Source organism: Fusarium keratoplasticum, chromosome 15 (assembly GCF_025433545.1).
Source record: "Fusarium keratoplasticum isolate Fu6.1 chromosome 15, whole genome shotgun sequence".
NCBI classification, from domain to species: Eukaryota; Fungi; Ascomycota; class Sordariomycetes; order Hypocreales; family Nectriaceae; genus Fusarium; species Fusarium keratoplasticum.
The window spans coordinates 84,457-97,498 of NC_070543.1; the positions used below are offsets into that span (position 1 = coordinate 84,457).

The 13,042-nt window shown below is 49.9% G+C and overlaps 3 protein-coding genes and 1 pseudogene across 4 annotated transcripts, besides 1 other annotated feature; 1 reads left to right on the plus strand and 3 right to left on the minus strand.

The window, feature by feature from the left end:
• Positions 1–1,367: 1,367 nt before the first annotated feature.
• NCS57_01486400 lies at positions 1,368–3,535 on the minus strand (annotated as a pseudogene). The gene is made up of 8 exons: positions 3,386–3,535; positions 3,296–3,336; positions 2,925–3,247; positions 2,594–2,874; positions 2,418–2,543; positions 2,057–2,354; positions 1,665–1,932; positions 1,368–1,581 (listed from the first exon to the last, which is right to left on the minus strand).
• Positions 1,368–3,535: a sequence feature.
• Positions 3,536–4,492: 957 nt separating this feature from the next.
• On the minus strand, positions 4,493–6,382 carry NCS57_01486500 (HET domain-containing protein; the record flags this gene model as incomplete). Its single annotated transcript, XM_053064450.1, has 2 exons — positions 4,493–4,571; positions 4,617–6,382. The coding sequence occupies 2 exons, from the start codon at positions 6,380–6,382 to the stop codon at positions 4,493–4,495; spliced, it is 1,845 nt and encodes a 614-aa protein (XP_052906078.1).
• A 1,380-nt stretch (positions 6,383–7,762) lies between these two features.
• On the plus strand, positions 7,763–9,379 carry NCS57_01486600 (uncharacterized protein; the record flags this gene model as incomplete). Its single annotated transcript, XM_053064451.1, has 10 exons — positions 7,763–7,885; positions 7,950–7,981; positions 8,038–8,136; positions 8,210–8,251; positions 8,305–8,371; positions 8,425–8,465; positions 8,518–8,727; positions 8,778–9,114; positions 9,176–9,258; positions 9,331–9,379. 10 exons carry the CDS (start codon positions 7,763–7,765, stop codon positions 9,377–9,379), a joined length of 1,083 nt encoding a protein of 360 aa, XP_052906079.1.
• Positions 9,380–10,961: 1,582 nt separating this feature from the next.
• Positions 10,962–12,694, minus strand: NCS57_01486700 (Zn(2)-C6 fungal-type domain-containing protein; the record flags this gene model as incomplete). The annotated part of the gene is made up of 2 exons (XM_053064452.1): positions 10,962–12,555; positions 12,609–12,694. The coding sequence occupies 2 exons, from the start codon at positions 12,692–12,694 to the stop codon at positions 10,962–10,964; spliced, it is 1,680 nt and encodes a 559-aa protein (XP_052906080.1).
• Positions 12,695–13,042: the final 348 nt, after the last annotated feature.

Genomic DNA, 13,042 nt, shown 5'->3' on the forward strand with positions numbered 1-13,042 from the left:
CCCCACGACGATCCCAACTCACTTTCTCAACATCGGCTCGTATTCATCGCGAAACTTCGGATGAAGGGCTACTGGCCTATCAATGCGTGTTTCATGGTGGGCTTCAGACTGGTAGACTAATATAGCCATGTTCTTGTGTATTGATTCACGCAAAGTAATACACTTGGGTGGCAAAGCTCTAGCCTCGCGAGTATAAGTAGCTCAGTGCCTCATGTTTTCATTGCCCACGACACCACTAGTGAGACAAACAAACATCCTTCTCTATCTTCTTTCATAACATTTTCCCCAGAAATATCACCTTGGAAAAGCCAACATGAAGCTCTCCGTCGGCGCTTTGATCTCCGCCCTGGTTGCTGGGGCTCTCGCCACCCCTTTCCCTCACGGCACCAACCTTGTTTCACCTCGCGAGGTCTGCAATCACCCAGGCGAGTGCGGTTGGTTTGAGTCCGGCCAATGCGAGTACCACTGTGATGGCTACGGTGGATTCCAATACATGCAGAGTTGTGGTTGGGGTAGAAAGAGGTGCTGCTGTGTTGAGGGCACTGAATAGGTTGGTGGTTTTACCTTTTGTTCGCCGCTACTGCTTCAGACTAACCATGGCGTTTATGATTTCAGTCATCTGCCCGATACATGTGGTAGGGTGAGCCCTTTCGGAAAGGCTTGCTTGTTATAGTTTCAAGATGTCATGATGAAAGTACTTCACCGCGTTAGGTTATAATGCCATCATCATGATGTCCATGACTGTGTTCCTCTTCACTGCGTCTAAAACTTCCTCTCTTTGGGGGAGGACTGGAACGTAAAACCAGTGGAATTATCAAGAATAATTATAATGACAGTATTAACGCGTTCTCTCGCTACAGTTCTCTATTGAGGCGATGTTGTTGCATCATGGTTGGATACTGCACTTGAAATAAGTTTCTTGTCTCTGCTTTTAAGATTGCTAGGCAGCTTTATGAGAATTTTGGTTAGTGTGTCCACTAAAGAGCGGAACCGGTCCGAGCCCAAGATGAGTGAAGCCTATTTTAAGCTTGTTCTCATATAATAGTACCAATGATAACAGGTGGCTTACCGCTGCCATCACAGGGTTGGAGGAGAAGAAGTGACGAGGTCTCAGAAGCAGCGTGATAGGCTCCGCGGGCATGACAGGGAAATACTCGGAAGATAGAAAGTGCGTGATGCCAAAAGCATGCCAAAGAACAATATCCGTGTTCTCAATAGACTCAATACCATCGCCAATCCACTCAGAAAGGCCTCTGGAGGGTTCGCTAGAAGTTTGAGCTACATGGTTTCCCGCAGGCTACACCTAGTCATCAGCATCTATATCACTATATCAGCGTAGTGCATGATTTCGAGGCGGGCCACTTACACTTGGTCACATGAATAGCGTGCCGAGCAAAGGCAGCTCGCTTCCAGACAAGGGAGCCCTCCTTGGGCATCAGGCGGGGGACGTCCCTGCTGACCAGCTTGTACGACACTGGTTTCCCACTGTGCTCGTTCAGGCAATTCTCGTTGACAATGTCCCAAGTTCGGGACGTGTCACCATTGTAGTCAGTTGCGGCCTGGCCAGTGGTGGTGAACCATCTGGATCCATCACAGTGGCGAAGTCCTTGGATGCGACATCGGCTAGCCTAGGCTGAAACTTGTAACCTTCATTCTCCAAGCACTGGCAAGCTGCCTCTAGAGAGTCCATACTGAGACAGATGTAAGAGAATCCATTGTGGAGTTCCATATTGCCATTGTTAACCTTGTATTTAGGGTCGTTTTCGGTGCCGTAATTATGTGTCAGTTCGACCAATCCGTGGCGATTAAAGGTGCTCTTCCTGTGGGAAGCTGCTCCTGGAGCATCGAAGCCGAGGAGGTAAAGGTCGAACTTGTTATCAGAAAACCCGAGTTTCTTGGCCAGTGTCATGTTCAAGAATTCGTAGAATTTGACTAAGCGTGGTCAGGTTGGCGTGTTCGGCTTTTCACATGCCTTTCGGACTCTGGCTTACATCTAGTCTACTATTATATAACCTCTATATAACTCAAGTCCACTGTGATCCTCTCGGAGTCTGACTTAGGTTAGCTAAAGCCCCCCCGCGGCCATCATGTCCCTGGTCTCCCGGCCGCCTTGGAGCTCTGTCGAACTGGTCTGTCTCAAGAGTCGATAATGAGTTGTTCCGCACTTCGATCTGCTGCGAAGTCTTTGAATTTAAGCCCGTTCTGCTATGGAACCCGTAGTTATTGGATCCTAATTGTATCTCCTCAATCCCCTCATCTGGTTTGTGGAATATTAAATTGCGCCAGTGAGCTAGAGATGACTCGTTGACGCCGTAAATGACAGCATCGATGAAACCCTGAAGGACGATGCATGCCTATGTGGCGAATGTTAACAATCGCAAGCACTTTGGGTGATGTCAAGAGCCTTAGTGTCTCACCTTATCGACTGTCTGTAGAGCAAAGGGAGCAGCAACACCACGCGTCGACTGGTAAATTCGAATAGCTGTTGGCAATGACCAAACAAGCATGTACGCCAGAGGATATAGGAGCATACGCCGTGCAAGCTGGCATCAAATTAGTAACATCTTGAAAATGGGCCATAACCATCACGTACATTTTTCATCTTGTTGCTCATATCTTCTGACTCGGCAGGATTCGACAACGGCTGTGGATTCGCTGAAGGCCCAGGCCGTTCTTGATCCTGTTGAAACCCTTCTGTATTGCGTTGCCTCGATACACCATCCGATGAGAAGTATCTCAACGACAGCGTGCGCTTGTGTGCCCGATGAAGGATGTAGTAAAGGTTGCCATACATGAACAGTATCGCGAAGATGATGGCCCACCGCGGAACGAAGTTGACTAGCAGGCGAATCTCGTCGGATGTGAACCAGCACCCTATTCAATGATCAGTAAGTGTCGATGGAAATGTCGGAGCGAGGGCGTACAGGCACCAATGTTGCCATAGCCCGTTGTTCCCAGCCCGATGCCCGCCCAGGTGACAGACAAGACCCATGGCAGAGCTGCGAGTATCAGGCGGTTATCCTGTACCCAGGACGAGGGTGTCTTGAAGCCTGCGAGAATGAAGTAGGTGCAGAGGGATAACAAAAATACCCAGTAGTCGGTCTGGATGACGAACACCTGGGTCATGAACCCATTGAAGGAGCACAGGGCGGCCTGCTCTGGCGCAGCAATATCTCTCCCAGCAATGTTTGAAGTAGTGGACAAGACAAAGTTTGCAGCCATCAGAAAGTCGCTCAGCGCTAATCCGCTACCTATTGTTACAATTTCATCGTGCGGATGCGGGCAGTCAACTCACAGGATAAGCTGGTGACGAAATGATCTGAGACTTTTGAAGCACTGAGGACCGGGTCAGCATGATGTGCGTAAGCATGATGGGCCATCGTACAAAGAAACTCAGTATCATCCACCCTGCGCCAAGCAAAGACAGTAACGATACGACGAGTATCACAATACTCTGAGTCCATGCCTGGCTCCTATCCGTCGGCACAGCCAGCGCTGTACGCCGATCAACATTGGCGAATATTGGAATGGTCATGGTTGACGAGAAGCATTGGATAGCTTTCGCCACGGCCTCTAACGCAACAGGGCATTACGTAGATATTTGAACTCTAGCAAAACGCCACATCTTCACTGCCCATACCTCGTTATCAGTCGAGCCTCGACGCCTCCTGGCTACTGGACCAGTCGCGAAGCGGCTCAAGGGAACACGTCCGAGTTATCGATTTACGAGCGCAGGCCCAAAACACCTGTAGCTTGGGAAGGGGGCACCACGGGTGAAAGATTACAAGGCCGGTCGTCACATAGAAAAGTGTGTGTGTAAACAGGCCCTGTTTTCTATCACCCGCTTGACGGGGGTGATATTCATGCAGCTTACGCCCGCTTCTTATCTCATGGGCCTTGAGCCAGGAGAATGCTAATCTTGAAACTAGCCTCAACCAGAAGTCGGCCGACAGGGACATGCTGATTCCGGGACTTGGCACCCCCACCTTCAAACTCAGACTTCCGCGGGAAAGGCCAAAAAAAGAAAGAAAGAAAGGCGAGATTCACGATAACGTGATTTTTGCTGCCGCAGGACCAGGGCAGGATGGCGCGGCGTGGCTCCCACGACACGGAGATAACTTTGCCATGCGGCCGACCAAAAGATCAGAGCCCAGGCCCTGTCCTGTAATAATCGATGGCACAGTACTGTAGGGAGCAAGGCACTAAGCCTACTGGAAACCCCTGCCAAGCTAGATGAGGCGGCCGAGAAACCGGAGAAGAGAAAACGAGTTGTGGGGAAATCGGATCTAACTAACAGGCTACTCCCCGTCATCCAAGTGATAAGCCTCCAGCTCCGCTATCATCCTCCCTGCCGGGCTGGTGATGGTGATGGGGAAACCGCCGTAGTCCGGATCGCTGTTCGCCATCACAGCACATGCGCCACTCCTCATCTCGTCGCCGTTGAGCCGTACGTAACAGTAGGTTTACTTATCAGCTCTCTGTCGAACCATCACTACACAATTCTGAACTCCCGAAATGACTTAACAGTCATGGCTTGTATAATCTCCCCATCCATAATCCCGTGAACGTAGCTAAGTCGTCAGAGCCAATCCGATAAATTCAAGTGCCAGACTTACCATTCACCAATGTAGCGCCAACTATCTCCATTTTCCCTGAGAGCATACGCAACACCCCCGCCAAGAAGAATGCAAATAGCGTCGTCAGGCTCGAGTTCAGTCGGTCCCAGGCCAAAGTAGCCAGTAGCAGTGATAAAGAATCGCCTGTTAAATTGCTCAATAAGACGCAGCTGCCGATATTCAATCTGAATGCAAGCGGCCCAAGTGTTCAGAAGATTTTCAAGCCCTTCAGACGTGTCGAGCCGAATTAACTCCTGTTTTTCTAGATCATCGAGTCTTTGCGGCCCGATGGCACTTGACGGGTTCGGATGCTCGCCCTGCTTGAGGTCTACCAGGACCGTCCTCCAAAAAGATTGATGATATTCCTCGCCAGTGGGATAATAACCAGCGCCAGGTAAGAGAGAACGCCATCTGCCTAACACGGAGCGCATGGTGTCTGCCCACTTGCTGCTGTCTTGGCCCTTCCAACCTGGCGCTTTCTCGCCAACTTTCTGAACCGAATCAACAACTAGTCCCTTCAACACCAGAGTCGAATCATCGTTTTCTGTTCTGATGGAGGGCGAGAAGTTGTCGCGAAGCGACGCGTCATAAGGTCGTGGTGAAAAGATGGGTTTCGTTAACGAGGTTATGTAGTCGGAGAATGGTTCATTGTGAGCCCCAAAATCCGGGACCCAAGAGTTGAGCTTCTCATTCCTCGATTGTCTGTCTTCCGATATTAATCCAAGACAGTCAAGGTTTCCATCTTCGACCAACGCCGCTCGCATAGCCACTCTATAGACCTTTTCAACAGGCCAAGAATAATCAGGTTCGAGGTCAGGGCGACGACCTACCAAACCCAAAAGTCCAATGACCTTATCCTTTGGATCCGATGCCGCTCGATTCCAAGTGGAATCGAGAGCCAAAGCCACTCGAATGCCTCTTCTGGTCTTCAGACGCTGGCTGAGATCTGCAGCTCTCCAAACTGCTCTCAGTGAAACCTCGGGGTCAATCGCAGACCCTTTCCAGCAATTGAAGTTGACAGAGAAGTAGATAAAGTATGATAGGTCATAAAGATAATGGATCGGAAATGTTTCTGTGCCACACCAGCATAATACTCTTGGACAGAGGACGCTCTCTTGCAAGGTCCACATCCTTTTCCACCAGAGTCTGGATAGAAGAGCAACTGCGTGGTCTAAACCGGAGACAAGACAGTCGTGGGATAGAATGGGTTCGTAAACTTCGCTGTATGACTCGATGGAGCGAGGATAGGCAGAAGACTTGGCTCCAGGCTCGAGTGTGGACCCAACAATTGGCATACGTTCTTTTCGGTCTTGAAACATGAGCGAATGAAACTTTTTCAGGAAGTCGATGCCGATATCTGAGCTTTCTGTTGACTCGCCAAGCCAGACGTTTACAACCTCGGCCTTGGAGTAAATGTCGTTCATCTGCCGGACTTGGTTATTTCTTTCCGAGATATCGCCTTGGTTGATGCAAATGGCGTCAACCCAAATGGTGCGCGGGGTGTTGGCATTACGCATGGCCTGAAAAGCAGAGAATAGATTTGGTCGGAGATGGAACGGCTTGCCATTGACGAGCATGGACTTTGTTGACTTCTCGTCGCCCCAAGTATATGAAATGGCTTCATATGAGGCAGAACTGTCTATTTCATAGTGGTCAAGCCTGCATGAAATGACCTGTGAGGCCTCTGCTGGCTCGATGGTAAGCAGCCGGAACCACCCTTGTCTAGGCAGGGGCATGTAGTGATATTGATCTTGTGGGGTGTCCATCGCAGGTAGTGAATGCAAGAGACCAGATGAAGGAATGGTCGGGCGGGTTGGTGTCGGCGTTGGACGAGAGAACAACGGATACTAGGTAACTGGCGCCAGCGTCGTTGGCTTGGGAAAATTAAACGGAATAGTGAGGCCTCGCTCGGGTTTTTCTTAGCCCGGAAACAGGTCTTTGCCGCCCACTTTGCTGCCTAATTTCTTACTGGAGGTCATGCAGGTCGTCATCAACTGCCGGCCTCAACGCTATTAATTATCCAATCAGACCCCAGCAAGATGCTGCCTATGATAAAGAGAGCATTTTATTTCACATCCGTAGCACCATGAGTCGATGCTGGCACAGTTGACGTGAACAGGGCAGCTGCAGGCAATGCTAAGGGTTAATAAGTAACTAGATAAATTCTATAAATAATACAATAGAACAAAGTCAACACGGCTCTAACGCAAGGGCCGATAAGTATCAACCAGAACAACGAGAGAGAAGCACAGCAGGCTCCCTTTTCCCGTCTCGCCGAGATGCGAGTTTCGAAATCCCTTCTAGGTAAAGCGCTGGTCGATCCTTTCGCTACTTAAAAGGTTCCACCTGAAGTCCTCGCTCACGCAAGATCGATTCTTCTCTCTGCTTGGAATTGCATGTGACGGCAATCTAGCAGGGATCGCATCCGACTATGAGCGGCCCCTTGATGATGGACAGCTTGCTCCTGAGACACTAGGAATATATTAAGCCTGAGAACGATCGCCGGGAGGAGACCTGAAACACAACGATAGGCAGACTCATTGTTGGCATTGGCGACACTTCTCTTTGTGTCAGCCAGTGGTTAAAAATGTCAAGGACTTCTCGTTTGCTTCTATTCCCTAGCTAACCTTTCCCGCCTCGATATCCGCTTCGGGATACTGATAGCCATCATCAACCAAGCCTACCACTGGTTCGGTCCTACATGACCCAGAGCCTAAGTTAATTCTATCAAGTTGCAGTCTATCGCCATGATCCACGCCAACCGCAGAATTGTTATAAATCGACCCCGTTGCAAGCCGTCGCCATATACTAAGAAATAGCGCGTGGGGGGTAATGCTTCAATGTATGCAATCATAGAAACGAACGAGAATAACTATTTAACCCCCAGTTATGTAATGTACTCAGTACCACCCTGTCAGGCATTTCCGCATCATGCAACCCGACCAACAGCCCATTGCAAAGACAATATGCATCTATGATATGTCCTCTACAGGGGTCCTACTGTGGAGACCCCCTCATCAAAGAGACATTGAGGCGGCATTTTCTTTCTCTCCCTCAACTCAGTTCTACTCCTCGGGCCACAACATTTCAAGACACTTTTCTACTTCATCTACTATTACACGCTACGGGAAGTAGCCCGAGGAATCATGTCCTCTCCAAAGTCACGGCAGTCCAACTCGCCGACCTCACGGTCCCCGCCGAGCCATCAGTCGCCTGCCGCGTTGGCTGAGGTAACCGAGGCCCAGGCAGCGGGTGGCCATATTGAAGTTGTAGGGTCAACCCACGATCGTTCTATGGCTTATCCTAGCTCACCACGGTGTTACCGGGTAATAGGATGAAAACTCTGACTCTTCTTACTCTCTGTCGTAAGCTGAATCTCGAAAATCGAGATACACGAGGAATGATGGCTCAACTGTTGAAGGACTAGAATCACTGATACTGAGTCGCTGAGGTCTTCCATTCTTAATTATAAGTGGGAGAATGGACGGCGGTATCACTCTTATCAAGACGGGTCTTATTGGTGAGCACTCTTGAGACTGTGGTTGGTTCTTCACGGTATTACGACCGGCCGGATTACTCACATAAACACCCAGGGCTCCGAATGATGATCGCCAACAGGAAGCTGAAGACCTCATGTGAGTTAGACTCGTCTACTGCCTCTAAATCTCTAATGTGTTTGTTTGGTTAGGCACGAGGTTTACAGAATCATCCTGAATAACGAGCTCTATGAGGCTCCCATTGGCGATAATCCGCAAGTGAGTCGTTCATCCCAAAATCACATGAACCTGCCGTCTAAATACTGGCCTAGAGGGTCTTGGACTTGGGTTGTGGCACTGGAATCTGGGCCATGTGAGTGTTTGAAATGTGATTTTGATATTGGTTGAGATTCTAATGACCGCAGTGAATTTGCCGATTTGCACACATCTGCAGACGTTCTTGGTGTTGATCTTTCACCTATCCAACCAACCTTTGTGCCACCGAATTGCAGGTTTGAGGTCGATGATATCAATCAAGAGTGGACTCACCCGGATAACCACTTTGATTTTGTTCATATCCGCGCCATGATGGGCTGCATCCCCGACTGGACGGAGCTATTCGAAAAGGCCTTCAAGTTTGTCAACTCCTGCAATAATTTCGTTGAAGAGTTTTAACCCTTGATAGACATACTTTGCCTGGCGGCTGGGTAGAGAGTGTTGAACTTTGGGGTGCCGCCAAGTGCGATGATGACACCTTGAAGTCTGGCTCGCCCCTATACACATGGATAGACATATTCAAAAGGATAGGGAGTCTGACTGGCAAGCCCTTCTTCTGGGATGATAAGATGGCCGAATCTATCAAAAAAGCAGGCTTCATTAATCTCACGGGCCGGGTAATCAAGGTTCCTATTGGGACCTGGCCTAAAGATAAAACGCTCAAGCAGTGGGGTGCCTGGAACCGCCAGTTTCTGTTACAGGGTCTTGAAGGGTTTTCTATCCGCGGTCTTACCGAGATGCTAGGGGTAAGTTTCTATTCCGCGCAGTGCAATAGTGAGATATGGAACCTGATAAGTGGTGATATAGTGGAAGTACGAGGATGCACAGCTGTTTCTGGCAAACATGCGCAAGGAACTAACCGACCCAGCGATCCATGCTTATCTCAATGTGTAAGCTCTCCCTGGTTATCCTTGACTTCTTCTTTATCACGGCATATTGTATTAACAGGAGGTGTAACGCAGAACCGTCTTTCATGGTCAGAAACCAGAATCTACACAGGCGGGGGCCTGATCTATCATATTACTGCCAAAACACCAGAGGGATATCTAATAGACAATGAAATAGTTTATCTCTTTTTTATGTATCTTTGATCATTCTTAATGGCCCGCTTGAAGGGGCCCAGGGGGCCATCTATGGTCGCCAGGGAGGTTTCCCTTGTCCTATACCCTGACCCTCTTATGGAGTGATATTGCCAACGATCGGAGCGATTCTGCCTGTTCATCACCTTATTGTGTTAAGAAAGTATTAAACAGAGCGCGTTTCACGGTAGCAAACGTTGAAAATGGGGTTAAAAGAGCCTGATTCTTCTGCAAAGGAAAGGGATCAGAATACCCCAGATTGATGAACAAATAAGGACCCATATTTTAGGTCAAAGCCCGGCCAATCATATCTAAGCGGAGAAGTTAATCCGCGGGGCTTATTAAATCTCGCTTCTGCCCCGTAGAAAGGATGTGCGACGTCATCGCCACCGCCATGTCCTGGCAGGGCTCTCTTATCTTATCACTCCCTTATCGATAGGTTCATCACCAATTCCCGGCTCCCGGGTAGCGGTTTGACTTTCAGTAACCAATTCTCATATTCCCCAATTTATGACTTGAAGCTAGGTCTGATGCTGTTGATGGATGGCGCCGCTATACTATTAGCTAGCATCTAATCCGCCTAGGTACTTCTTGTGGAGCAAACTATAGGCTGTGCCTGCTCAGGTGTGTGATATGATAATGTGGTCTGTAGGAAGGACGGAAGTCTGGATAACATGACCGTGAGGTGGGCTCAGGCTGCTGGGTCTTGGTGCCTTAGGCACCCATAACCCAAACATCGAAGTGACGCTAAGCCAAAATGGGTCCCGGAGTTGCTCCGTGCTGAGTGGGGTAGTCGGGGAGGTTGGCTGGGGGGTCCGGGACTTAACCCGGGAAGTGGAGCACGGGGGAGTGGAGTTCGCGTGAGAAAGACGGGCCGCGTTTCTTTTATCTTGGAATGTTATATTTGATCGACAAATGCTCTTCATTAACCATGCGCTTATGAAACAGATGTACCCCTATAAAAAAAGTCAGACGAGAATGTCCATACCGTGCATTGCCAGTTTGTGGGCGTCTTCTCATGCACCGACGGCCCTTTATGTGATGCAGGCTTTTAAGTGCTGGTGTTGATTCGGTTCGTAGCTGCCTAAGACGACGAATGGGAGACCTATATTCACCATGACGATTAATTAGGAAGAAATCGTAGTGATTGGATCAAGCCCTGCGATTGGAATAAGTGCAATACTGCGCGCTAGGTGCACACACTATACAGCATAAACGAGCGTCGAGGAATTCGCACATATAAGGAGGTTTGCCATGTCGTGAGAGCTCTAACGGGATCTGCAAATCAATATCTGTTATCTTTCCTCTTCCTTGTATCCACGGGGCGACATCTCTGTGAGGCTTGGGTTGGAAATGAGGGCTACTGTGAGAAATCCCAAGATGAAGAAAGGTGGTAATAAAGCTACAGACGTCATAGTGACTGGAAGAGGAAGAAGAAGAAGAAGAGGTTTTTCTAATCCTGATATAGTTTGTCGATTGTCGTTCCCGGTTGGCAATACTATGAGCAAGGCCATTTACCATTCTATCACTCTCTGCTCGCCGGCTTGTCCCCGTATCCAGTCCTGCCAAGTCCTCAACGATAGCCTGGCTCTCCTCCTGCCCTCCATGACCAAGGTCATGTTGAAAATGCGATGCAAAGGCTCTACCGGTGAGTCGGCATCCCTATCCATCATCTCTGGCGCCAGAGTCCCCTCTTCCACCCTTCTCAACTGGTCCTCGTATGCGGCCGACTTCTCCCTTTCCATAATGGCTTCTACAATCCTCGCAGACAGGACGGTGTCCCACATGCCAACCATTTTTGGCCGCTTGAGGAGCTTAATCGCACGTCGCCGGATCTGCTGTGTGAGCCCAGAGTGGGCGAGGATGAATAGAGGGGTAGACGTTGGAGGACTCGGTACCAGAAGCTTGTCGTGACTCTCTCCGCTGAGGTTGAGGATCTCCTCTGCCAGTTCGATAAGTCTCATACCAGCCGCAGGCAACCCCGCTTGTCTCTTTACCAGGTCAGGTTCGTCTGGGTCTTTCAAGAGGATGAAGCGGCTAGTTCCCTGGTATAGCTTCAAAGTAAGCAGCGTTCTGTTGACCCAGGAGTCTGCGAGATAGTCCGATGCCTCGGCTTCTCTGACATGCACCTGGAATGACTGGATGGCACGGGAGATCTCAGCAAAACAACGAATCTCAGGCTCCTGTTTTAAGGCAATTGACTCCATCAAACCCACATCGCCAGTACCAAGGAAAATGTCCTTGATCTGGTTAGCGTGCCTCTGCATGAAGAATACGAGCCCATTCAACAACGACTCGGATGCCCGACTAGCCCGCGTCAGGTTCTCGATTGTAAGGTATGGCGTCTTGGACGGTGCCGTGTACGTCCGCCACTCAGTGAAGCTATCATGCCTTGATATCAGCATCGGCACGTCTGAGATGCCTCCCCGACTGAGTGCCTGATCCGAGATCTGGAAGCCCGTGAGAATGGAGCTAATGGATGACAGTGATATCGGGCTGATGCTTGCTGCTGGCTCGGATGACGAACTCGGTCGACTCTTCCGATTCCCTAGGGCTTCTTCTTCCTGCTGAATCTCTTGGAGCAGCTTGTAGCCAGCTCTGAGATGGATGCGAGCCTGGTCTTGAAGTCCCTCAAAATGGCAGACGCACGTAAAGATTGCGCTGACGACGAGGGCTCTCCATCTGTCAGTATAGGTTGGGGCCGTTAGACATTTGACAGAGGCATTAAACTGCTGCACAGCAAAGGTGCTCTTGGCGTGTTGATCCGGGGATGCAGACAGGTAGCTCTCATGGACGCACCCGAAGCTGACGGCGGCGTGCCAGATGGCTGGGTCGGATTGACATATCCTCGGAAGCTCCAGCCGCCAAAACTCAGAGTCAAAGGTGGTGGCAATAGCTGGAGCGGTGACTTCCATGAAGAAACGATAGCTTCTTATCTCTTCAAGATTCTTTGGCGGCAGGACAAGTCTAGAGTCGGCAGCTGGGTGCGAGTCTGCCGTGTCTCTCTTGGTCGACCCAGACGCGGGTGCGTAGCCATCGCATTTGCGCCCAGTCGAGAGACATCGGTGACACTCAGGTTTTGCTTCATCGCAGCGTACTCTTCGGATCCTTGATGCGGCGGTCAGAAGCTTCTCTAACGAGCCTTCGGTGGAAGAACGTACTTGCAGGTGACACACCCAGTCCGGACCTTTTTGTGAGGAGCTCGTCTCTTGGGTCCTGTGCCAGGATGGTCATTCTTTTCGGCCATGGCAACTGTTGTAGCAAAATCATGTCCGTCCTTGGCCTTCCTTCCCCGAGATTTGTCTTGGAGGTGGTGCTTACTGTGGTTAGGGCCGTGAGGCGGCGTGCGTCATTCATTGTACGACCCGACCAATCATAAGCTGCAGCCGACGCTAGGAGAAGCTGATTGGCTCCCCATCTCTAGACATATCCTCGTAACCCTAACCTAAGATGAGGTTTCGGAGCTTATTCATTTCAGCCTTGAATCTTACCAGGAGCGGCTGTGCTAACTACAGCTTTGCGACCCTACCAATCACATCATTCCCTGTATCTTCAACGGCTCTGGTTGGCTATGCTCACCTGAGTCTTGCGGACC